This window comes from Bubalus kerabau, chromosome 21 (assembly GCF_029407905.1).
Source record: "Bubalus kerabau isolate K-KA32 ecotype Philippines breed swamp buffalo chromosome 21, PCC_UOA_SB_1v2, whole genome shotgun sequence".
NCBI lineage: Eukaryota > Metazoa > Chordata > Mammalia > Artiodactyla > Bovidae > Bubalus > Bubalus kerabau.
In genome coordinates this window covers 61,194,267-61,219,706 of record NC_073644.1, presented here as the reverse complement: position 1 = coordinate 61,219,706, position 25,440 = coordinate 61,194,267, and the positions used below count along the sequence as shown (strand labels likewise).

At 46.2% G+C, this 25,440-nt stretch overlaps 1 protein-coding gene and 1 long non-coding RNA gene across 2 annotated transcripts in view; one reads left to right on the top strand and one right to left on the bottom strand.

Annotated features, from left to right (window-relative positions):
- Positions 1 to 25,440, bottom strand: part of LOC129636045 (O-acyltransferase like protein-like) — a 68,109-nt gene that overhangs the window by 41,811 nt on the left and 858 nt on the right. The window contains exons 2-3 of the mRNA XM_055559314.1: positions 8,447 to 8,582; positions 7,161 to 7,243 (exon numbers count right to left, since the gene is read on the bottom strand). Coding sequence (XP_055415289.1) covers positions 7,161 to 7,243; positions 8,447 to 8,582 — 219 coding nt within the window. The remainder of the gene's footprint in view (positions 1 to 7,160; positions 7,244 to 8,446; positions 8,583 to 25,440) is intronic.
- On the top strand, positions 12,651 to 14,614 carry LOC129636078 (uncharacterized). Its single transcript, XR_008706623.1, has 3 exons — positions 12,651 to 12,766; positions 12,873 to 13,022; positions 13,108 to 14,614. It is a non-coding gene; the product is annotated as an uncharacterized LOC129636078 (long non-coding RNA).

Here is a 25,440-nt window from a genome sequence, read left to right as displayed (position 1 = left end):
AGGGCCCAGTAAATAGACTGCTCCTTGCCTCCCCTCACTGCCTAAGAATTTACATTTCTAACGTTCCCAGGAGCTCCTGCTGCTAATTGGAATGCATACTTTCAGAATCCCGGTTGGGAAGACCCCCTGGAGGAGGAGGACATGGCAACCCACTCCAGTATTCTTACCTGAAAAATCCCATGGACAGGGGAGCCTGGTAGGCTAATGCCCATGGGTCGCAAAGAGTCGGATATGACTGAGTGACTAAGCACAGCAGTTTGAGAACACCAGACAGGGGACTTGCAAAATCTCAGCAAAGGATGGGGGACACAGTGTGGTCTAATAAAAGAACAACACTAAGAACTTCTCTGGTGGTTCAACGGTTAAGCATCTGCCTTGCCGTGCAGGGCATGCAGGTTCAATCCCTGGTCAGGGAACTAAGATCCCACGTGATGCAGAGTGACTAAGCCCCCATGCCACAAAGAGAGATCTCACATGATGCACCGAACATCCTGCATGCTGCAACTAAGACCCAAGGCAGCCAACCAAATAAAAACATTTTTAAATAAACATAATAAAATAGCAACACTGTTATAAACAAGGAAAAAACCACTGCCATTAAGTGCCCACTCGCTCTGAGACACGACTTGGTCATCGTTTTTAATCTGTCAACATCCCTAGAAGGAGTCGTTGTTCACCTTCTTTTATAGACAAGGAAGATTCTCCATAAATAACTTCATGAGCCTGAGCGCAGTGGTTAAGAACACAGGGTCTCCAGTGTGGGAGTCCACATCCGCCCCTGACCATGACCTTGGGTGAGTTAGCTGAATCTGTGTCTCAGTTTCCCTCTTGGTGAAATGGAGGTAATAGTACCAACTTCTCACAGTTGTTGTGAAGATTAAATGTAGCCCCAATTCTAAAGCACTTAGAGAGTGCCCGCCATTGAGTCAGAGCTTGGTAAATGCTGGTCGTCTTTATGACGATTGCCGCTGAGTGGCAGGGCCAGAACTCACCCCAAGTCTGTGGGAACTTGAAGGATGTGGTCTTTTCACCCCCTCAGACTACCCCAGCTCGCCACACTACCAGACTTGCGTTCAGAAGTGTGGGGTTCCCGCCACCTTGCTGTGTGACTCTGGGCGAGTCCCTTCACCTCTCTGGCTCTCACTCTCTCACGTGTGTAACGAGGAAGTGTGGGTCGAACAGAATGTACTCTTGTGCGCCTTCCACCTCCTGGATCCACTGTTTCCATGAGAGTGACCAGAGGGTTTCTGAAATGTCCAAACAGGCCACTTACAGGTTAATAATGTGTGAGTCCTTGTGAGTCTTCCCGTCACCTGTTAGAGGTGGAGACGGGAAGCAAGAGCTGCCCGTGGGTGCTCAGCACCGGCCAAGCACTGGGGGCTCAGTCAGAGGTCCCCAAGGGCCAGGGCAGCGGATTCCTCATTGTCAGAGTCCAGGTGCTCCCAAGCTACGTCCTGGTGGTACTTCAATTTCCCCAATAAATCCTGACACTTAAAAGAGTGTACTGACCTGCCGATGCAGCTATTCCCCCTCGGAAGTTCTACTCTAATTTCAGTATTTATCTTTGGCTGTGCTGGGTCTTCGTTGCTGCTCTGGCTTTGCCTCCTGCATCTAAATCATGGAGAAGGTGCAAAAGACGTCACCTCCACGGCGCCAGGGGAACCCCTAACCACAGGGTCAGCAGTCTGTCTGTGGATGAAATCTGACACATTGGGCAGCAGAGTCCAGACTCTGAAGGACATGGGAGACCTAGGTCCTCACTGCTGAGCGGTCAGACCTACAAGATGATAACCTCTTCGTCCACAAGGTGACCACTGTCCCCCCCAGCCCCAAACACATTCCAGGCCTGGCTACTACTGACGATGATGCTCCTAGATCAGCTCTGCACGTCACCACACCACTCCGTAGTTCGGCGGGGAGTTTTTGATCTCTAAAAAGCTCTGTGTGTGTGTCAGTCACTCAGTCATGTCCGACTCTTTGGGACCTCATGGACTATAGCCCACCAGGCTCCTCTCTCCATGGGATTCTCCAGGCCAGAATACTGGAGTGGGTTGCCATTCCCTTCTCCAGAGGATCTTCCTGACCCAGGGATTGAACCCAAGTCTTCTGCATTGCGGGCAGATCCTTTACCGTCTGGGCCACCAGGGAAGACTTAAATAGCTCTGGCCCAACCCCAAAACCCAAAGAGTGTTGGAAGTGTGCGTGTGTGTGCGTGCATGTGCATGCTGGGGGAGATCTCAGCAAGGCCTGAGCTTGGTCACACTGGAGGTGTCTTCAGCTCAGGCCACCAGACTCCAGCCCACCCCTTCTATGTGGGGCCTGAGTTATGAGTACACAGGGGCTTCTGCAGGACCCCAGCCCCCCGGCTTCAGCCCCACCCCTTTTCCTCTCCCATGCTCTGTTCCTGGCCCACCAACTGCCTTACGGGCAGATTAGCAAGCTAAATGGGGAACCAGGTATCAGGTAGTGTTCTGGATTAAATTGCGTCCACTCCAGAAAGGTTCAAACCCTAATACCTCTCCCTCTCCCCCAGGAACTGTTGAGTTTGGTAACACTGTGAACATGACCTTATTCGGAAACAGAGTCTTTGCAGAGGAAATCAACTTAAGATGAGATCACACTAGGTTGGGCTTCCCAGGTGGTGCTAGTGGTAAAGAACCCACCTGCCAATGCAGGAGACAGACACAGGTTCGATCCCTGGGTCAGAAAGATCCCCTGGAGGAGAGCAACCCACTCCAGGATTCTTACCTGAAGAATCCCATGGGTAGAGGAGCCTGGCAAGCTACAGTCCATGGGGTTCGAAAAGAGTTGGACACGACTGAAGCGACTTAGCATGCATGCATGCATACTAGGTTAGAGTAAGTTCTAAATCCAGTGTCTCTGGTGTGTTTATACAAAGAAGGAAACTCAGACACAGAGAGGTACAGGGAACAATACTACATAATGACGGAGGCAGGGATGTAGGTGACGCCTCGTAAGCCTCCCAGTTGGTGGTACTTTGCTACCTATGCCCTTGGAAATGAAACACAGTAAGTGCTGCCGAAATACACAGAAGTGAACAGTTAGGGAACTAGCCTAAATCTAGGTTTGTGATGATCACACCTAGATTTTATCTACACTTTCTGGTGCTCCACATTTTCATTCTCAGGAACTCACATGAAGTCTGTTGGTTAAAACTTTATAACATCTTGAGAATTCCTTGGACAGCAAGGAGGTCAAACCAGTTAATCCTAAAGGAAATCAACCCTGAATATTCATTAGAAGGACTGATGCTGAAGCTGAAGCTCCAATACTTTGACCACCTGATTCGAAGAACAGACTCATTGCAAAAGACAATGAGGCTGGGAAAGATTGAGGGCAGGAGAAAGGGGCAACAGAAGAAGAGATGGTTGGATGGCATCACTGACTCAATAGACATGAGTTTGGGCAAACTCCGGGACACAGTGAAGGACAGAGAGCCTGGCGTGCTGCGGTTGCAAAGAGCTGGACATGACTTAGTGACTAAAAATGAACAGATGGCAGCCACACTATGCAGATTTTTGCCTAAAAACGATACATTCTGATCTGCCCAGGATATTTTTCGCTTTCTCTGTTGCGCTACAGACTCATTTCATCTTGGTTTGTCTGCCAGGATCTTCCCTTGGGTTGCCTCCCTGCCCTCCTGCTCTAGATGAATAAAGAGCCAGCCACTGCTGAGCTGCTTTCCTCCACGTCTGTAGCGGAAATATTGGCAACTCCATCAAAAAGCTTTAAGGAATAGCTGGTAAATCCTTTCCAGATGGGGACCTTTTCCCCTGGGCCCAGGTGCCCCCATTTCTACCTGCTGCCTCTGCACAGAAGCCGGATAAACAGCCTGGCAGAGAGTTCCACTAACACCTTCACCAAGTCAGCAGTGCTCACCCTAAACAGGGCCCTTCTTTCTCCAGTTCTTCAAAGAGAATCATCAAGACATCTTCGTACTGATAACAATTTCTAACCTTCCATTCTATTCTTATATCATCTCTGGCTAAAAAGCTTAACATTAGGCAGAAAAACTACACTAATCGATGAATTTCTGAATAATAATGACCATTAACTCATTAGAGAATATTCACTAGATATGCTAATAACAATCTTGAAAATCTATCTTGGCCTCTAGGATATTTACGGCTTATCCAACAAGAATTGAAATTTAAGTTTGATATATAACAACCAGTTTTCTTTAAAAAAAAAAAAAAGTAAATAATGCTTTAAAATCTCTTTTTGCAGATAACATAACCTTATACATAACAAATCTTAAGGAATACACTAGAAAAACCCTAGAAATAATAAATGAATTCAGCAAGGTTATGGACATGGGACCAAAATACAAAAATCACTTGTATTTCTATACACTAGCAGGGATCAAATCAAAAACAAACCTAAGAAAATGATCCCAGCAGATGCAAACTGTTACCTACAGAATGGATAAGCAACAAGGTCCTACTGAATAGCACAAGCAACCATACAGTGATCATGGATTTCTTTTTAACTCCACCTGAAATATTTGGTTTAGATAGAGAGGTAACATACCTGAAGTTGTTGGGATAATCACAAATTCAGAGGACAGTTTAAAATTATCAAAAGCTGACTGCAATATCAACACTTAAAAGAGGGCCTTTAGGAACTTCCTGGTGGCACAGTGGATAAGAACCCACCTGCCAATGCAGGGGACTCAGGTTCAGGCCCTGGTCTGGGAAGATTCCACATGCCTTGGAGCAGCTAAGCCCGTGTGTGGTAGCTACTCAGCCCGAGCATCACAACTACGGAAGCCCGCGAGTCTAGAGCCTGAGCTCCGCAAGAGAAGCCGCTGCGCTGCGAAAAGGGGTGGCCCCTGCTCGCCACAGCTAGAGAAAGCCCGTGCAAAGTAACGGAGACTCAGAGCAACCGAAAATACAGATGAACTCATTATTTTTAAAAAGAGGGTTTGCGGGACTTCCCCGGGCTCCAGTGGCTAAGACTCCGAGCTCCCAGTGCAGGGGGCTCGGGTCCAATCCCTGGTCAGGGAGCCGGATCCCACGTGCTGCAGCTGAGCGCTCAAATGGTGCAGCATCGATGCTCCTGCGCGCCTCCACTAAGAACCGGCACAGCCGAATAAACAATTTTCTAAAAGAGGCTTTTAATAATGTGTGTGACATTGTAATACGATAAGAGAGATATATTCAGTCTTCATCCCCTGTTCCTGCTACGGAGCTCCTAAAGCCCGTGGAACTTCCTGAGGGGTGGGCAGAAAGAGCATCTGTTGTTATTTATTATCAGCCCCTTTCAACCACACTTGAGTTCAGGCTACTACAGTGGCTGGCGGGAGAGGAGCCGGCTGTCAGAAACCAACCATGCGCCAGGCTTGGGGTTCCAGCCCCGTCCCCATCCTCCAGGGAGGAAAGAGGGGGGCTGGGGGCTGAGTCGTCGCCAATGGCCAGTGATGGAATCGATCATGCCTACGTGATGGACCCTCCGCACAAACTCTAAACAAAGGGGGTCAGAGAGCTTCCAGGCTGCTGAACTCCCCGAGGGCCTGGGAGGGTGGGCACCCTGAGAGGGTGCATACTGTCTACGCCCCTTCCCCTGTGCCTTGCCCTCTGCGTCTCTCCCATTCGGCTCTTCCTGGGTTTTGTCCGTTATAACAGCGGTCCCCAACCTTTCTGTCACCAGAAACTGGTTTCCTGAAGGACAACTTTTCCTTGGCGTAGGAGGGGGGGGACAGGTTCAGGTGGGGAGTGGTGGGACAAAGCAGGCAAGGCTTCACTCCCTCGCTCTCTGCTCCCCTCCTGCTGTGTGGCCTGGTTCCTAATGGGGAACAGGGTCCTGCACTTTATAATAAGTCAGTAATAATAAGTCATGTGTTCCCCCGAGTTCTGTGAGCTGTTAGAGCAAATGATCGAATGTGGGGAGGGTTTGATTGGGGGAACGAATCAGAGGAACCACCCCAGAGAGGAAGTGTGCATGCTAAGCTGCTTCGGTCGTGTCTAACTCTTTGTGACCCTAAGGACCGTAGCCCACCAGACTTCTCTGTCCATTGGATTCTCCAGGCAAGAGCACTGGAGAGGGTTGCCATGCCCTCCTCCAGGGGATCTTCCCCACCCAGGGATCGAACCTGCGTCTCTCATGTCTTCTGCATTGCAAGTGGGCTTTTTCCTACTAGCATCACCTGGGAAGCCCTGGAGAGGATGTGGGGAACAAATCGGAGCCCTGGGATCCCCTGATTTGAAGGCAAGTTGTGCAGAAGTAATGGGGGACCTTGGGACCCACTCCTTACAACTGGCATCTGAAGCGGGTGGCTGCCTTGCAGAACTGAGCCCTTAATCTGTGGGGTCAGCACCACCTTCAGATACTCAGCGTCACACCGCATAGTGTGACGAGGAAGCCCACACATTTGGTGGTGGTGTAGAGAAAGAGTGTTCTCCTTTTAAAGTGTCACATTAGTTCTTATTCAGATAACCAGCTTAAGTACAAAAGACACTAGTGGAAAAAAAATAAATTGTAGGTTTTAAAGCTCTTCCTTTGAAAATTTTGAAAGAGTTCAAGGAAGCCAAGCCGGTTTCCACGTGGACTAAAATGTTTTCATTCTGGTGGCTAAGGGCAGAGAGTCAGGGCCAGATTCAACGCCAGGATCCACCCCTCTCTGCACAGAGGAAGAGACTGGAGCCGAGGCAGATTAAGTGATTTGCCCAGGATCACACACAGCTGGGAGGTGACAACCAGGACCAAATGCCGGCCTCTTAACGCTAATCCATCACAACACATTGGCTTCTCACAGTCCCAGTTCAGAATGGCCTGCCGGCCTTGGCACCTGACCTACTTCTGCAGGTGGGCCACAGCAAAGAGCACACACAATATGGAAACCAGACATCACCCAGTGCCTTTCTGCAGACCTAGCCTGGCAGCTGAGGGTGAGGGAAGAGTAGGCTTAAAATGTTATTATTAATACATAAAGATTCAGCTCCTACCTTCTCTTTAATGTCTTTCTCCTTCTTATCCACTCCCTTCCTATCCTCCACCAGCACTCCCAAGGTCCCTAAACTCCATTAGTCTCGGTTTATTGAATTTATCAGGATGAAAGCTTGGTTCAATCCCAAGAGAATGGCCAGGCAGCTCCAAGAGGCTGGGGGTCTTCAGATCTGACGCGTGTCCCTGGCACTTACCCGTCTGAGACATGGCTGTCACGTCCTCTTCACTGCAGGAGTCGGGCACACACACCCCCACGCTGTAGTCAGCTCCATCTTGCCTCTAAGGGTCAATGCAGCCGATTATTAAAAAAGCAGCCCCCAGTGTGGGATAGTCTGCCCCAGTGCCGCTCTCTCCTGTATTACAGGTCATTGAGTTAATTCATACAATTTCCGACAAAGTTGCCAGCTTGCCATTTCTTCGCAGCAGGACATCATGTATCAAGTAAAGATTGTGTTAATACATCAAGCCAATAATTAGAATGCTGGTACCAATAAAGCAAAGATCAAATTATAAATAAAAATTGCTGGGATGCTTCTAAGCATGCAACTTACAGGATTGTATAGGTCTGACCTTTTGTTCTGATATCAAAGCCATTAATCTGCTTTGAAAATAGGGTATGACTTTTGTACTCCCTGATTAAACCCTCAAACCATCATGGTCAAATCCTCAGCGCGACCAGTAGAGCTGGGTGCTAGGTACTCTGCGTGTCTCCAAAGGTTAACCGTTGTGAGACCATTTTACAGCATTAACATCAGAGAGCTTGGATTTCGTGTCATTATTTTATATTGTTGTCATTAGCCAAACAGTAATGCATTTTCTTTCAGTGTTGTATGCATGCATGAAGTATATCTTTGTATTTAATAAGAGGTTGTGCTGTTCCTAGTTTTTTCTCCCCCCAGAAGTCAAAGAATTAACGTGCTTTGAAGACGGTTGGCCCTGTGACCCTACTCGGTGATGCATTCATAAAGGGCTTGGGCATTTGCTGGGACAGCTTCAGACTCCTGTCTTGGAGCTCCGTTTCTGGGAAAGGACTATGGGTAATGGGGAGTCCACTTCCCTTTGGTATTCCAAACACTGCCGGTGAGTAAGGAGTTAACGCTCGGGAACACTAGCTGAGACTCGACCTTGGGTTCCCCACAAAGATTGTCCAGGGGTCTTGTCCCTGCAGTGTGGTGGGAGGAGCATATGAAGCCCTGTTTGGCCTGCGGACAACTATCTCCTATATCACCACACTCAGGACACGCAAGAAAGGTTCTGTCAACTGTTTAAAATTTAAACTTTTTGCAGAACACCTTAATAGCTTTTTTTTTTTTTTTGAATAAAGATAAGCAATCAGTCCATAGGGTCGGAAAGAGTCGGACACGGACTGAGCAAACACACACACACACAACGCACACACACAGGCAGGTACCAGGTTTCCATCACGAGCTCGGGTCCGCGCATCCCTGAAGGGCGCACGCGCAGACGGCCGCTCACCTGCGCCACGTGAAGCTTGCAGTAGCGGCCCCGGAAGCGCCCGGCGGGGGCGCGGGTGGAGAGACACTCGCTGTAAGAGCCCAGCCTGTCCACGTTTCCGTCAAGAACGTTGCTGCCCATCTTCCCGACCGAGTCATACACTGCGTTTCAAACAAAAGAAGTGGGCAACGTTAGCGTCCTTGCTTCAAATGAATTCATCAGCACTCAGCTCCCCCTTCCCAACCTCTAAAACTTAAAGGAACCGAGAAAGAAGAGAGTATTTGGGTAACACTCTCGAGCCTGCGTTCTTCGTCAGTAGCCCCTCTCTTCACGGCAGAGAACCACGATGTATGTTGTCGTGCACGATTTGTTGCTAAAAAAAGATGAAGACTCTGCATTCACGCTCTGGGGAGTAAGAAAGATGTAACTAAAATTGGTGGCTTTCCTCTCTCCTCTATACACCCAGGAGAAAATACTCTTAAAAATTTTTTTTATATACAATTTCGTAGGACCTTATTTTGGAGAGAGGTTTTTGTTTGTTTGTTTGTTCGTTCCGTTTTTAATCTTGGGAGCGAAAAGGTGCAGTAATCAAGTCCCACAGTTCATGGCTGTCTTAGCCCTGGTCCTATAAAATTCTTACTTGGTTTGTTTGTGCTCGTATATTTCCTTTCCCCCTTCATTTTAAATAATTCATTTTCTTTCCTCTTTCTTCAACTTTCCCTTTCTCTTTTCCCTCCCCCAATTCCTCCAACCCTTATGTTTGATATGCACCATCTCATTTGTAGTGTTCTTGTCTTCCATAAGTCTATTTGTCATTTATGTAAAAGGCTTTCTGCTTCAGATCTCCTGTTTCCACAGTTTGGTACTATTTATGGTGTTACTGCAGTGATTTTGGAGCCCCAAAAAATAAAGTCTGACACTGTTTCCACTGTTTCCCCATCTATTTCCCATGAAGTGATGGGACCAGATGCCAAAATTAAAAGACGCTTACTCCTTGGAAGGAAAGTTAAGACCAAACTAGATAGCGTATTCAAAAGCAGAGACATTACTTTGCCAACAAAGGTCCGTCTAGTCAAGGCTATGGTTTTTCCAGTGGTCATGTATGGATGGGAGAGTTGGACTGTAAAGAAAGCTGAGCACTGAAGAATTGATGTTTTTGAACTGTGGTGTTGGAGAAGACTCTTGAGAGTCCCTTGGACTGCAAGGAGAAGCAACCAGTCCATTCTAAAGGAGATCAGTCCTGGGTGTTCTTTGGAAGGATTGATGCTAAAGCTGAAACTCCAATACTTTGGCCACCTCATGTGAAGAGTTGACTCATTGGAAAAGACTCTGATGCTGGGAGGGATTGGGGGCAGGAGGAGAAGGGGACGACAGAGGATGAGATGGCTGGATGGCATCACTGACTCGATGGACGTGAGTTTAAGTGAACTCCAGGAGTTGGTGATGGACAGGGAGGCCTGGCGTGCTGCAGTCTATGGGGTTACAAAGAGTCGGATACGACTGAGGGACTGAACTGAACTGAACTGGACTGATGGTGTTACTGTGTCCAGAGCTTCTAACTACTGTATAATAATTCATCACCATTTTACACTTTGCTGTTCTCTGAGTGGTGGACACATAGACGGTCTGTAACCCACAAAAACACGGGGACAAATTCCTCAACTTACATGAGGCTTTAGTTCAGATTTACACCCTGTGGGCGCTTCCCAGGTGACCCTAGTAATAAAGGACCCACTTGCCAATGCAGGAGACCAGGAGACAGAAGAGATTCGTGTTCCCTCCCTGAGTCAGAAAGATCCCCTGGAGAAGGGAATGGCAACCCACTGTAGTATTCTTGCCTGGAGAATCCCCATGCACAGAGGAGCCTGGTGGGCTACGGTCCATAGGGTCACAATGAGTCGGACACAAGGTACACAATACTATGTAAATCCCACCAGATTGTTCCAGAGTGACTGCCCCAGACTATATCCTCAGGAACGCTGATTCTTCTCTGCATGGTCCAGCTTTCCCATTTGTGGTGGTTGATAGATATAAAATGATACCCAGTTACTTAGATTTTTGTTTCTCTTATTAAAAATAAGTCAGGATATTTTTGTTCAAAATACCTAAGCCATGTCAGTTTTCTCTTCTGTAAAGTTTATATCCTTTGCCCATTTCTTAATGAATTTTCTTTTTTGATTTGCAAGAGCTCCTGATTATTGTGTATATTGGTCCTTGTCTACCTGAGTCATCAAAAATACCCTCAGTTATCTGGGAGTTGTTTTTTTTTTTTTTTATCTATAATGTCCTTTATTTGATAGAAATCCATTCTTTTGAGACTATAATTTTTGTTCTATTCTTGATCAGCCTTTGTTCTAGCCAATACTGATGACATAATTTGCAGGACTAATACAAAATGAAAATACAGGGCCTCTTGTTTAAAAATTAATTAAGCATTTCAAGATGGTGACAGAAAATCACATTAAAGAAAGCATGGGGCCCCTTTAAATGCAGGGCCCTGTGTGACTGCAAAGGTCCCATGTCTGTGAAGCCAGTCCTGGCTCTAACACCAGAGCTGTATGGTTTCTATTATTTCGGATTTGAAGTATATTGAGTGTTAAGCCTTTAGCCATCTTTGCAAAGTTGAGCCAGTTAATGTTTGCGAACCGCTAGCCATTCATACAAATTTCAGAAAATTCATGCTCAGAAAAATTCAGGAAATTTTTAGAAATTGCAAAAAATTTCAGAAAAAAAATTATTGAGCTCTTCAAAATATCCAACTAGAATACTGATTGAAATTGCTTCAAACTTACAGGTTATTTGGGGGAAACAGACATCATTTTTGTATCAAGCCATCACTGGATGTCACACAAGTTACTGAAATCATCTTCTGTGTCCTTATTTATTATTTTATATTTTTCCATGATAATCTTAAAACAGATTACAGGGACTTTCCCTGGTGGTCCAGTGGTTAAGACTCCATGCTTTCACTGCAGGGCCACGGGTTCAATCCCTGGTAGAGGAACTGAGATCCCACAGGCCGAGCTGCACGGCCAAAAAAAAAACAGTTTACATAAACATTCCTAGATAGTGTATCGTTTGCTATTTTCCTTGGTGTTTTAATTTCAATAGTTTCCAACTGATTGTTGCTTGTGTGGAAAATTGCTATCAATTTTTGTAATTTGTTCTGGAACCTGGAGATTTTGTTGAACTTTCTCAATAGTTCTATGGCCTTATTTCTTTCTCTCTAATCATTGGACCACTTTCTCCGCCCCCCCCCCTTTTTTAGTTTTGGAATCAAAGTTATAGTCAAATTTATAAAGTGAGTTGGGCAGCTTTCGCACTTTTCATTTTCTGGAACAACGGTAACTTCCCAGGTGGCGCTAGTGGTAAAGAACCCGCCTGCCAATGCAGGAGACGTAAAAGACGTGGGTTCAGTCCCTGGGTCGGGAAGATCCCCTGGAGGAGGGCACGGCACCCCACTCCAGTATTCTTGCCTGGAGAATCCCAGGAACAGAGAAGGCTGGCTGTCTACAGCCCATAGGGTCACAAAGAGTCAGACACTGCAGAATCCACTTAACGCACAACACACATAATTATAACTGGTTGCTAAGGGTTATGACGCTGGTGATGGTGGAGGGAGGGGGTTGCGTATGTCTACAAAGTGGTTACAAGAGGTAGGTTTGTGGTGATGAATCCCTGAGTCTTGATTGTGGTATGAGTTACACAGATCTACACGTGTGCTTAAATGATACAGAACTATACACACGCATTGCACCAATGTCAGTTTCTGAGGCACAGGGAGCTCAGGTCACTCGCCCAGGGCCACATCGTTGTTAAGTGACAGGACAGTGAGAAATCTGAAGCACAGAGGTGATAAGTACTATACACTACAATACAAATCTACTTCTGTTTCATTGCTAGCAAGAATCAGAGCTGAGTATTCAAACTAGCAAATAAGAATCAGAGCTGTGTGTTCAAATTCATTTTAATCTTAACCTCTAACTTTTTGCCCTCTAAAATACACAAAAAGACCCTGTTTTGGTTGTCAGTTCTTATCTGTAGCTAAAGATACTGATCTTCCTTAGAATGAGTGGGGAGAAAACCCAAATACAGCTGCCAAATCACACAGCAGTTCTGCCTCTGTTTCGACTAATAACTGGGCTCCTGAGATTTAATGCAGAATCAGGTTGAAGCAATTGCATTTAGCTTACGTGAGTGCTCTTTAAGAAAGTAGTTTGTTATTTTGAAGACTTCCCGGCCATAACTGGGAAGATGGTCCCTGCTGAGCTGCCGAAGGTAACCTGACCTTCGCTGTGAACCCTGTCCTCTTCTGTTCTGCTGCGCTGGCCGCTTGGGCTTAACAGTGGGTGTCTGATATCACTGGCCTCTATTTTATGGTTCTGGGTTATTGCCAGAATGAGTATAACTGACTCTTCCCTTTTCCCTCCCGTGGGAGTGACTCTCCTCAGCTCTGACCACGCTCAAAACCTTAGAGCTGGTATCCACGGTCACTTACAGCCAGTGATCATCTTTTAAGCTAAACAGCCTGAATCACAAGATTGACCAAGTCCCTCCCCTCCTTACAACACCTCCAAGGCACCATGAACAAAAGTTAAAAGGTAACTGTCAAGGGAGAGGATGTATCTACTGTATTAATAACTTGGATAAAGAATTGTATTCAGAAAAAAAAAAATTGTATTCCAGACCTCCATGGTGGTCCAGTGGGCGAAAAAACCGCCTGTCAATGCAGGGGACACAGGTTCAACCCCTGGTTCGAGAAGTCTGCACATGGCATGGAGCAGCTAGGCCCGTGTGCCAGTACCGAGCCCATACGCCTTAGAGCCGTGCTCCCCACAACAGAAGCCCTCGCACCGCAGCTAGAGAAAGCCAGCTCGTGGCAGCAGAGGCCGCCCGGCTCAGCCAACAACAAACAAATCAATACAAATTATAGTTTTAGAAAAGAATTGTATTCAGATCATAAAAAGAACCTTAGAAGTCAGAAATGTTTTAAAAGTCAAAGTAACTGATTGAAAACCTGCTAAGGATATGAACGGGCAACTTTCAGAGAAGGAAATCGAAGTAAAATGATTATGAGAATCACATATTATTTAACAAATAGAATGTATAAACAATAAAATATGAACAGAAATTTTAAAATCAGTATTTTAAAAATTTCTTCACAGGTATTCCATAATCTCGAGCAGGAGTTGGTAAACTGGGCCTGCCTGTTTTTATACGTGATTTTCTTGCAATACAGCCATCTCATCTGTTTTCGTATTACCAACGCTGCTTCGTTAATGCAGACAAAACTGAATAGTTGCAACGGAGACTGTAAGGCCCACAGAGCCGAAAATATTTACCGTCTGTTTCTTTAGAGAAAAACCTGGCAGATCTCTTATCTAGAGCCAGGATTCTCAATCCTGGGCAGACATTAGAATCACCTGGAGCAACTTTTTAAAATATGCTAAGGCCCAGGCTTCCTCCTCACAGAGTGACTTAATTGGCCAGGGGAGAGGCGAGGGCATTAATTGTTTTTTCAAAAGTTTCCAGGATATAATTTTTTTTGCATCTTATTTGACATTGTTCCATTTAGTTAATAGCTTCCCCCCCCTTTTTTCTGTTTTTTTTTTTTAATTATCAAAGATTGTAATTGTACAGTATTGAGAAGTGTAGGACAAAATACAATTAGTGGAGGGCAATTGTATCTGCAAATTTTGTTGTATTAACCTGGTCATTGTTGGGAAATAAAAGTCATAACAGACCTTAAAAAAAAACAAAAACCTCCCAGGAGATGCTCTGTGCAGTCAGGCTTGATTGCAATGCTCTTTCAGATCATTTCCAGACTTGAGCTCAGTTTAAAAGGCCTTTCATGACCAGACCTGCTTCTCCAGGCTCATCGTCCCACACCCACGCCCGTTTCCTCTGCTCCATTATACAGGAGGCACCAGGCCCGCACTTGCCTGTCTTTCTGCCTGGAATGTCCCTCCTTCCTGTCTGCCCCTCGAACGCTGAATCACCCTGGGAGTCTGGGGCGGGGGATGGTCCGCTCCAGGAAGCCGCCCAGACTCCTGCCTAGTCCATCACGCTAGAAGGCCTGTCACCGCTGGCCGTCTCCCCTGTGACGGAGGGGCTGTGCCTTCATCCAAGCACGTTTCAGACCAAAAGGTCAATAAACATTCACTGAATTAATTGCCTTAAATTTTGAAAAACGTAAGTTCGAATGCCCCAAATCCAGCTCCACAAATGTAAGTTATTCTCTGTGTCAAGAACAAAACTGGATGTACTTATTAGAAACGCATGTGCGTGCTCAGTCATGTCGAACTCTTTGTAACCCCATGGACTGTAGCCCACCAGGCTCCTCTGTCCATGGGGTTTTCCAAGCAAGAACACTGGAGTGGGTTGCCATTTCCTTCTCTAGGGATCTTCCCGACCCAGCGATCAAATCTCTGTCTCCTGTGTCTCCTGCATTGCAGGCGGATTCCTTACCGCTTGAGCCATCTGGGAAGACCCTTATTAGAAATAGACTGCATAATTTCCAAATTCCCTTCTTCATCACTAAGTATCCCAAACCTGGTAGCCTAAAGTTTAAGGATCTGGAGCTGTAAGAGCCTGTCTTGACCCTTGGATGAGTCCCTGAAGGACAAACAGAGAGAGATACCTAATTCTTCATTTGAGAAGATTAAACTCTAGTTTTCTTTCCAATTGGTGTTTTGTTTCGTAAATGGATTGGATTTATGGTTTTCTAGCTGAGGTTATTTTGCATGCTGTGGACATTTCCAATTGGATTTACTTCCTTTCTGATTATGAATTCGAATGGACAGGTTGTCCTTTTCCTGCCTTACCCTTGATTAGTTTCTGTCAAGATCCTGAGATGCCAGCCAGGGGCCCCCATCCCGATCTAAATACACTGTGATTTTCACGGGAGGGAGGGATACAATAAACTAAAGATTAATTCCACCTGCTACTTCAAATCACACACCGGTTGTTCCAAGTTTTCATTTCCAAAAGATTAAAAACAATTCTGCTGAGCTAACTGGCAGACACGTTTTCTCTCTTGGTGATGATATGTGGATATTAAAATGCAGAATTGATCAATTTGTGGCTTTAAATGGAGGAAAGAAAGACCTTGGTCAGTGATCTTAAATTTTAAAATATGAATGCACCTATCTATATCAGGAAGGTGAAGGCAGCAGAAGCTTCTAGAATGCTCAGCCACAAACAAATCCTGAAAGCATAAGTCATCTTCAGCATCTACTGCTGCTGCTACTGCTAAGTCGTTTCAGTCATGTCTGACTCCGTGCGACCCCATAGACGGCAGCCCACCAGGCTCCCCCATCCCTGGGATTCTCCAGGCAAGAACACTGGAGTGGGTTGCCATTTCCTTCTCCAATGCATGAAAGTGAAAAGTGAAAGTGAAGTCGCTCAGTCGTGTCTGACTCTGTGTGACCCCATGGACTGCAGCCTACCAGGCTCCTCCGTCCACGGGATTTTCCAGGCAAGAGTACTGGAGTGGGGTGCCATTGCCTTCTCCGTCAGCATCTACAGAAAATATTTATTAAGCACCTACCAGATGGCTGTGTTACACCAGAGATTTTTTAAAACTAGAATTGAATAGTCCTTGCTCCGCGGCTGATGCACATAAATGCTAAGCATCAGTTGTCAGGGATCTCCTTTCGGATAAAAGATAAGAATGTGCTATTGATCTGATATCCAAGTTCCTGAATCAGGCTCTTTGCAAACGTCTCCTGGCAGTCCACCTTGCATCTGGCCAACTATTAAACTTGGACTTCAACAACGAGAATAGTATGTATATTAGTTTCCTGTGACTGCTGTTACAAATTATCACAAACTTGGTGGCTTAAAACCACAGAAATTTGGACTTCCCTGGTGGTCTAGTGGTTAAGAATCTGCCTGGTGCAATGCAGGAGACCTGGGTTTGATCCTTGGTTTGGGAAGATCCCCTGGAGAAGGGAATGGCTACCCACTCCAGGATTCTTGCCGGGAGAATGCCATGGGCAGAGGAGCCTGGTGGGCTATAGTCTGTGCCGTCGCGAAGAGTCAGACACGACTAAGCCACCAACACTTTTCACAATGTTAGTAGAGGGTGCTGGTTTGATCCCTGGTTGGGGAATTAAGCTCCCACATTCTCAGGAGCAACTAAGCCCACACATGACAACTGCTGAGCCCCAGGGCCACAACTAGAGAGTCCTGCCCTGTAATGAAACATCTTGCATGATGCAACAAAGATCCTGTGTCCCCAGCTAAGACCCAATACAGCCAAACAAATGATAAATAAGCGAATATTTTTTAAAAGACACAGAAATTTATTCTCTCACAGTTTTGGAGGCCAGAGGTCCAAAATCAGTATCACTGAGCCAAAATCAATGCGTCAGTACGGCTGTGCTCCTTCTGGACGCCTCAGGGGAGAATCCATCATCCTTTGCCTCTTCCAGCCTCTTGTGGCTGCCAGCGTCCCTTGGCTTGCGGTCATGTCACTCTGATCTGTCTCCGTGGTTGCATCTTCTCCTCTGTGTCAAACCTCCCTCCTCCTCTTCCCTCCCTCTTCTAAGGATCCTTGTGATTGCATTTAGGGTCCACCTGGGTTAGCCAGGGTAACCTTCTCATCTCAGAATCTTTAATATAAACATATCTGCAGATCCCTTGGACAGAAAGGAGATCCAACCAGTCCATCCTAAAGGAAATCAACCCTGAATATTCATTGGAAGGACTGATGCTGAAGTTGAAGCTCCAATACTTTGACCACCTGATGCAAAGAACTGACTCATTGGGAAAAGACCCTGATGCTGGGAAAGATCAAAGGCAGGAGGAGAAGGGGACGACAGAGGATGGGATGGTGTGATGGCATCACCGACTTGATGGACATGAGTTTGAGCAAGCTCCAGGAGATGGTGAAGGACAGGGAAGCCTGGTGTGCTGCAGTCCATGGGGCCACAAAGAGTCAGACACGACTGAGCCACTGAGCAACAACTTGTTTCCATATAAGGTAATATTCACAGGTCCCAGGGGTTAGAATGAGAGGTCTTTGGGGATCTAGGTTTCAGCCTACAACAACATGGATATTTGAAATCCAGTTAACCCAGAAATTTCAGTGAAGCCCACGCTGTCGCCCTTTCTGTATTATGAGCTTTTCTTGGTTTCAGCATCTTTTCTGACCCTGGCTTCAGCACCAGTGGACGGGGTGGCCTTGAATAAAATGCCCTCCAGACTGACAGCCAGATGGGAAAAGAGGCAATGTTCTGAGAATTCAAATCAAGTAGATGGTCAGTCTCCCACTGAGGCTGGGGCCTGGACTGGCTAGCCAAGTGAGTGTCACCTGTGGCCCGCCCCCTATACCAAGCCTCGGTTTTCAGAAGAGAGGATGAGACAGGAAATAATCACTCCAAGGGATAAATGATGAAGCCAAAGGGAGTGGGTGATCAGTCAGAATAGCAAGTTCAGCAACACAACCGTTAGAGTGGGCTGAGGGCCGAGGGCGGGGGAGAAGGGACTTGAAGGGTTAAGAGAGTTTTATAGCAAAAGTAGCTGCTTGGGGAAGATTTCAAGGATATGAGGAGGTTGGAGAAAACAGGAAATGAAAAACCCTGCCGGCTACCCAGGAACCAGAAACCTCCCTCCATCCGTCTCCTTGTTACCTGAGGAGCAAAGTGCGGGAAAATGCAGACTTTATGTGAAACCACCGGGGCCTCAATATGCTGAGCAGTTTTAATTCCGTATAAATCGACTCCCCATGAAAGGCCTCCCCTGCAGAGAGGGCCGCAAATGGGTCTGCTTGGACTCGATGGAGTGGCCGTGGGTGGGCCTGGGACATTGCAAGGAAAATGAGTTCCAAGACCTACCTGAGACCGCTTGCTTTGCTTTTTTATTTTCATCTCAGATAATAAACACATGGTTTTTTATTCTGGAGGGTGGTTGGTTTTGAGAGGCCATAACTCTCTGTATTTGTTTCCTGCAGCTGTGTTAACAAACACCACTAACTGGGTGGCCTGACACAACAGAAGTTTTTTGTCCCATGGTTCTGGAGAATAGAAATCCGAAATCAAGGGGTCAGGAGGGTTGGTTCCGTCTAGAGGCTCCGGAGGAGAATCTGCCGGCAGTCCTTGGAGATCCTTGGCTTTTAAACACACCCATTCCTTCTCTGCCCTGGTCGCTAGGCAGCATTTCTCCTGGGTGTCTGTCTGTATGTTTCCCTTTATTTTATTTTGTGGCCACACCACATGGCGCGTGGGATCTTAGTTCCCCAACCGGGGTCAAACCCGTGCTCCCTGCAACGGAAGCATGGAACCCTAAGCCCTGGACCACCAGGGAATTCCCGTATTTCCCTCTCATAAGGACACGAGTCATTGGATTTGGACCATCCCTAATGTGAAGAGCCGACTCATTGGGAAAGATCCTGATGCTGGGAAAGATTGAGGGCAGGAGGAGAAGGGGGTGACAGAGGGTGAGATGGTTGGGTGGCATCGCCGACTCCATGGACATGAGTTTGAGAAAACTCTGGGAGACGGTGAAGGACAGGGAGGCCTGGCGTGCTGCAGTCCACGGGGTTGCAAAGAGTTGGACACGACTGAGCGACTGAATAACAGTCTGGCACTGACCTAGAGCCAGACATCCTGGAATGTGAAGTCAAGTGGGCCTTAGAAAGCATCACTATGAACAAAGCTAGTGGAGGTGATAGAATTCCAGTTGAGCTATTTCAAATCCTGAAAGATGATGCTGTGAAAGTGCTGCACTCAATACGCCAGCAAATTTGGAAGACTCAGCAGTGGCCACAGGCCTGGAAAAGGTCAGTTTTCATTCCAATCCCAAAGCAAGGCAATGCCAAAGAATGCTCAAACTACCGCACAATTGCACTCATCTCACACGCTAGTAAAGTCATGCTCAAAATTCTCCAAGCCAGGCTTCAGCAATACGTGAACTGTGAACTTCCAGATGTTCAAGCTGGTTTTAGAAAAGGCAGAGGAACCAGAGATCAAATTGTCAACATCCACTGGATCATGGAAAAAGCAAGAGAGTTCCAGAAAAACATCTATTTCTGCTTTATTGACTATGCCAAAGCCTTTGTGTGGATCACAATAAACTATGGAAAATTCTGAAAGAGATGGGAATACCAGACCACCTGACCTGCCTCTTGAGAAACCTGTATGCAGGTCAGGAAGCAACAGTTAGAACTGGACATGGAACAACAGACTGGTTCCAAATTGGAAAAGGAGGACGCCAAGGCTGTATATTGTCACCCTGCTTATTTAACTTCTATGCACAGTACATCATGAGAAACACTGGACTGGAAGAAACACAAGCTGGAATCAAGATTGCCGGGAGAAATATCAATAACCTCAGATATGCAGATGACACCACCCTTATGGCAGAAAGTGAAGAGGAACTAAAAAGCCTCTTGATGAAAGTGAAAGAGGAGAGTGAAAAAGTTGGCTTAAAGCTCAACATTCAGAAAACGAAGATCATGGCATCTGGTTCCATCACTTCATGGGAAATAGATGGGGAAACAGTGGAAACAGTGTCAGACTTTATTTTTTTGGGCTCCAGAATCACTGCAGATGGTGACTGCAGCCATGAAATTAAAAGACACTTACTCCTTGGAAGGAAAGTTATGACCAACCTAGATAGCATATTCAAAAGCAGAGACATTACTTTGCCAACAAAGGTCGGTCTAGTCAAGGCTATGGTTTTTCCTGTGGTCTTGTATGGATGTGAGAGTTGGACTGTGAAGAAGGCTGAGCGCAGAAGAATTGATGCTTTTGAACTGTGGTGTTGGAGAAGACTCTTGAGAGTCCCTTGGACTGCAAGGAGATCCAACCAGTCCATTCTGAAGGAGATCAGCCCTGGGATTTCTTTGGAAGGAATGATGCTAAAGCTGAAACTCCAGTACTTTGGCCACCTCATGCGAAGAGTTGACTCATTGGAAAAGACTCTGATGCTGGGAGGGATTGGGGGCAGGAGGAAAAGGGGATGACAGAGGATGAGATGTCTGGATGACATCACCGACTCGTTGGACGTGAGTCTGAATGAACTCTGGGAGTGGTGATGGACAGTGAGGCCTGGCATGCTGCAATTCATGGGGTGGCAAAGAGTCGGACACGACTGAGCGACTGAACTGATAGCCCCACCATAACTTGATCACATCTATAAAGATCCTATTTCCAAACAGGATCATGGACCACAGTGCGAGGACTTGGGGTTTCAACATATCTTTTTGGAGGACACCGTTCAACCTGTAACACTCTCCAAGTGGGGATTCTAATCCAAGCCAAGGGTACCACCAAGTAGCTTGTGAGCCGTGGTGGAGGAAGCTGTGGGCCTGGAGAGAAGCAGCAGCCACGTGCTCAGGGAAAGTACAACAAGATTACGGAGGGATGGGACCCCAGGAGGGTAGAAACTGGAGAACACTGTGAGCCATGGAGAGACCTGCAGGAATAACTGATCAGGTGCCTGGTAGGACGGAAGACACATAACACGGCTTCAGAGTCTTCTTTCAATGGTGTTTCTATTGTGTGTTCTGGTCATCTGCTCATTATCTGCTCTTTAAATTATGTATTAAAACATTTATACCAAGTGCCAACATAGAAGAGCATAAACCCTTCTTAGTTTCCAGGTGAAAAGAGGAAAGATGGAAGAAGCTAAGATATTCAGACGGGAGACGTGAAATCATTATTCTAGAACATACATAATAAAGCCAAAGGCAGGAAGTCCCCAGATTAGAATGAAAGGGTATATGGATATATAGATATACCTCTATCTCCATATGTATTTAATAAGGACCACATATTCACTAAGGGCTTCCTAGGTGGTTCGGTGGTAAAGAATCTGCCTGCCAATGCAGGAGAAGCAGTGTTTGATCCCTGCATCAGGAAGACCCCCTGGGGAAGAAATGGCACCCCACTCCAGTGTTCTTGCCTGGAGATCCCATGGACGGAGGAGCCTGGCAGGATACAGTCTACGCAGTCACAAAAGAGCCAGACACGGCTTAGCGACTAAGCAGATTCACTAAACGAATTCACCATTTTGTATTAAAATCTAATATTAGAAACACAGCAAGGAAAACAAGTAGGTGTGGGGGTGGAGAACCAAAGCGGGGATAGAACAAAAGGGAAGGAAAAACAGGAAGAAATGTGGTCCCGGGGCTGAGACCCTGAGCTCCCACAGACCCACCTTTGATCCGTGCTCAGGGAACGAGACCCCACAGGCCACAGCTCAGATTTGGCACAGCCAAATAAATATTAAAAACAAAATAAGCTATGTCTCATTAAAAATGTAAATATCATTTTTAAAATAATAATACTCCTTGTTATAAATTCCATACATAGCCAATTGATGTTCACAGAATGCTTTCATTAATTTTTGCCAAATTCTTGTTTTCTGTCGCCAACCTATGATTTTGCCTATGACACCGATGAGTGTCATCCCCACATAAACGGCGGGTGTATTTTTGTCCATCCTCATGAGTAATGCGGATGTGAAGCCAGGAAGATATGCCAGAACTTCACCCATTCGTCCAGGATGTGAGCCATGTTTTTGCTGAATGACAATTGTGGGTGCTATTTATAATGCGAAGGCTATAGACATAACACACAGTTTAAGTTTTCATTTATAACATTTTCTCCATCAACTTCTGAAGTCTAGACCGTCAACAACACAAGTCCTGACCCGCAGGGATTGCTGACTCGTGCGGTGAATAAGCCCGCGGCTGACTGCAAGCCCCTAGCCTGCCGTCCCCGAGCCGGAGCTCGGAGGTTGATGGCCAGCAGCCCAGCAGTGCATCTCCACCGACAGGCCCGTCTGGGAGACAGACGATGGGGACTTCCCTGAGGGTCCAGTGGCTAAGACTCCCCACTCCCAGTGCGCGAGGCCTGGGTTTGACCCCTGGTCAGGGAACTAAACCCCACAAGCCGCAACTAAAGGTCCCACGTGCCACAGTGAATAACTGAAGATCCCGCGTGATGCAGCTGAGACCTGGCGCAGCCAAATAAACAACATAAATTAAAAATTAAAAAAATTTAAAGAGTACAGATGATGGCCAGATGCAATACAATCATTAGGAAGTGATGACTTTTGAGTATTCATTCCTTTTGTTCTTAACATACTCTGCTGCTGCTAAGTTGCTTCAGTTGCATCCGACTCTATGCGACCCCATAGACGGCAGCCCACCAGGCTCCTCCATCCCGGGGATTCTCCAGGCAAGAACACTGGAGTGGGTTGCCATTCCCTTCTCCCTAACATATTCTACCCAATTGTTAATTTATGTGATTTAACCCTTAAAAGTCCCTGTGTTGGACATTCAGCTTAAACACTCGACCCCAGCTAGAGCAGACAGCTGAGCGGAGAAATTAGAACATTTTTAAGCTGCTGCAGATCCTCACACTCTGAGAAGCACAAGCTCTCCACTTCATGGGTGGGAAAACTCATTTAGCAAAGTGACACGGCTTGGCTAGGGCCAAGCACATGGCTGATTCTCGGCCTAAACAGGATGAGCGCCCAGGTGCCAGGCCTGCCCGCCCAGCAGTGTCTGTGGAGCCATGCCTTGTTCTTAAAATGGGGTTCTGTTTACAAGGGAGGGACAGTGAGGAAAGGAGCAGGTGGGAAGGTGCAGGCAGAAAGAGAGAGAAGACAGATCCCCGTAAGGAAGGACAATCCTTGAGTTAGAAAGAGGCGAGTGTTAAGAAGGAAGATAGTTGACACCTCTGCGGTCAAGGAGAAAGAAAATGGAGAAAGAAATGACCAGTCAGCAGAGAAGCTGCCAGAGATCTTTGCGGCTGCAATTTTCATGTAAGTGATTGAATATAGATTGCTGTGGATTGTGGAGTATAAAAGCAAAACAAGAGGTTCCCTGGTGTTCCAGTGGTTAAGAGTATCCACCCTGCAATGCAAGAGATACCGGTTCAGTCTCTGGCCTGGGAGGATCCCACGTTGCCTCGGATCAGCTAACCCTGGGAGCTGCAGATACTAAGGCAACTCTCTAAAGCCCACTGGCCACAGCTAATGAGCCTGCCACCGAAACTGCTGCAGCCCGTGGCTTGGGCCTGCGCCCCATGACAGAAGGAGCCCCACGGCGAGAGGCAACCAGAGAAAGCCCGAGTGCAGCAACAAAAACCCAGGGCGGCCAGAAATAGACAAAGAAATAAAACAAAAAATCAGAAGCAGAGGGGCCAGAACGCTGGCCTGAGAATGCTGGCAGGGTGGGGGATAGAATCAGACAGGGGCCCAGAGGGTGGCAAAAGAAAAGCCTTTAAACAGCGATGGCTGGAGTCTGTTCCCTTTAATGGAGAAGGATGGAGGGAAGGATGCACGGAAACCTCATCTTAGAGTCGTCCTCCTGGACTCGTCCTCCCATAAGCTCCACCCTCTCCAATCCAGCCTCCTCCGCCAGACCAAGGGTCTGTCTCAGGCTCTAACACCAAGCTCTCTCCTGCTCCACAGCAGCAAAGATGCCAATTCCCTTCTGCAAAAACAAACACGTCTGCCTGAATTTCAAGCACCCTCTCCCTCCACCTAATTCTGCAGACCCCACCCATCATCAGAGGTTCTGCTGGTGTCATCTCTGTGCTTTGGATTGGGGATGGAGTTTTAAAACATTACTATGCAACAGTTAATATCTTAAAAAGGCACAAAGAAAAAAAAAACAAGAAACACCTGTGTTGCAGTCGCTCAGCTTAAAAACCACAACTTGACCCTGATGGATCCCCAATGACATCCCTACCCTCACCATCCCCACTGCAGGGCCACCTCTAACCGAATGTGGAGGTTATCGTTCTCATGCATTTCTTTCCTTTTGTACCAGGTACGTATGTCCCCGAAAGCAACAGAGCACCTTAACTTGCATTTTTGAAACTTTACCTACTGTATATATATATATATATATATATATATATTCTTCCACGACTTTTTTTCCTTGATGTTATTTTTGCATATTCCCTTCCTATTGATACATGTGTTTCTGCTTCATTCTTTTTTTTTTTTTTTTTTTTTGCTGATGACTATTTTTGGTCTTGTTTCTCTGGTTGCTGTTTATTTGGGGCAGTAATTGAAAATGCAGGCTTGGGAATCAGATGACCTGGTTCCAAATCCTACCTGCATCACTTATTTTGGCAAGACGCTTTGCATCTTTGTGGCTCACTTATAAAACAGAGGTGAAAATAATGCCCTCCCTATGGGTGGGGAAGGGCGTTAGGACTAAACGAGGACAACTCTTGCACTGGGCCGGGAGCAGCACTCGCCATGTAAACATACTCTCTAAATACTGACTTTCATTATTTTTCCATCCACATGACTGTCAGGAAAACCACGCTGAGAACAAAGGTCAGAACCACGTTCTGTGCTCGAAATCTCAGACACCACGTCAAAGCAACGATGCCAAGGGCGTTGGGGATGCGTTAGAATGAAAATCAGTCACACCGCCAGATAGTAGTATTCATCTACCAACTGATGGTCCTCTGCCCCGTTTATACACATCAGTCAGCTCTTTCTTGGACCGTTCGACTTTGGGACACTTCTATAACTAAAAAATAAATAAATAAATAAGGTTTCAATGTTCATGTGCCTACAGATGGAACATCATAGGTGCATGACTAGAGTGACGTACGAGACAAATAAAGCACTAACAAGGCTGTGACTAACGAGGACAATACCTCCCACCATCACGCCACCAGGACTCATCGCACCCTGCTGGATTTCTTGGCCAGCTTATCTGGCCTGGGTTTGTCAGAATGTTCCCTGTCAATATCACCAAGTATTACAGAAAAACATAATCAATTCCAAAATAAAACTTGAAGATGATTATTGAATCCATTGGATTCATATTACCCTATCATTTCATTAACTACAACAACATATAATTTGAAGTAATTGCTTCAAGTCATGTGCTCTTTTGAATTACTCAATATTAGATCAAAACTTTTGTTTATCTTTAATATGTATATTGTGTTCCTAATTGGATTTCCCAATACAAAGTAAATTATTCATGTGCTAAATGGAAATGAAAATTGCTGTAAGAATGTTTCTGGCTTTGGA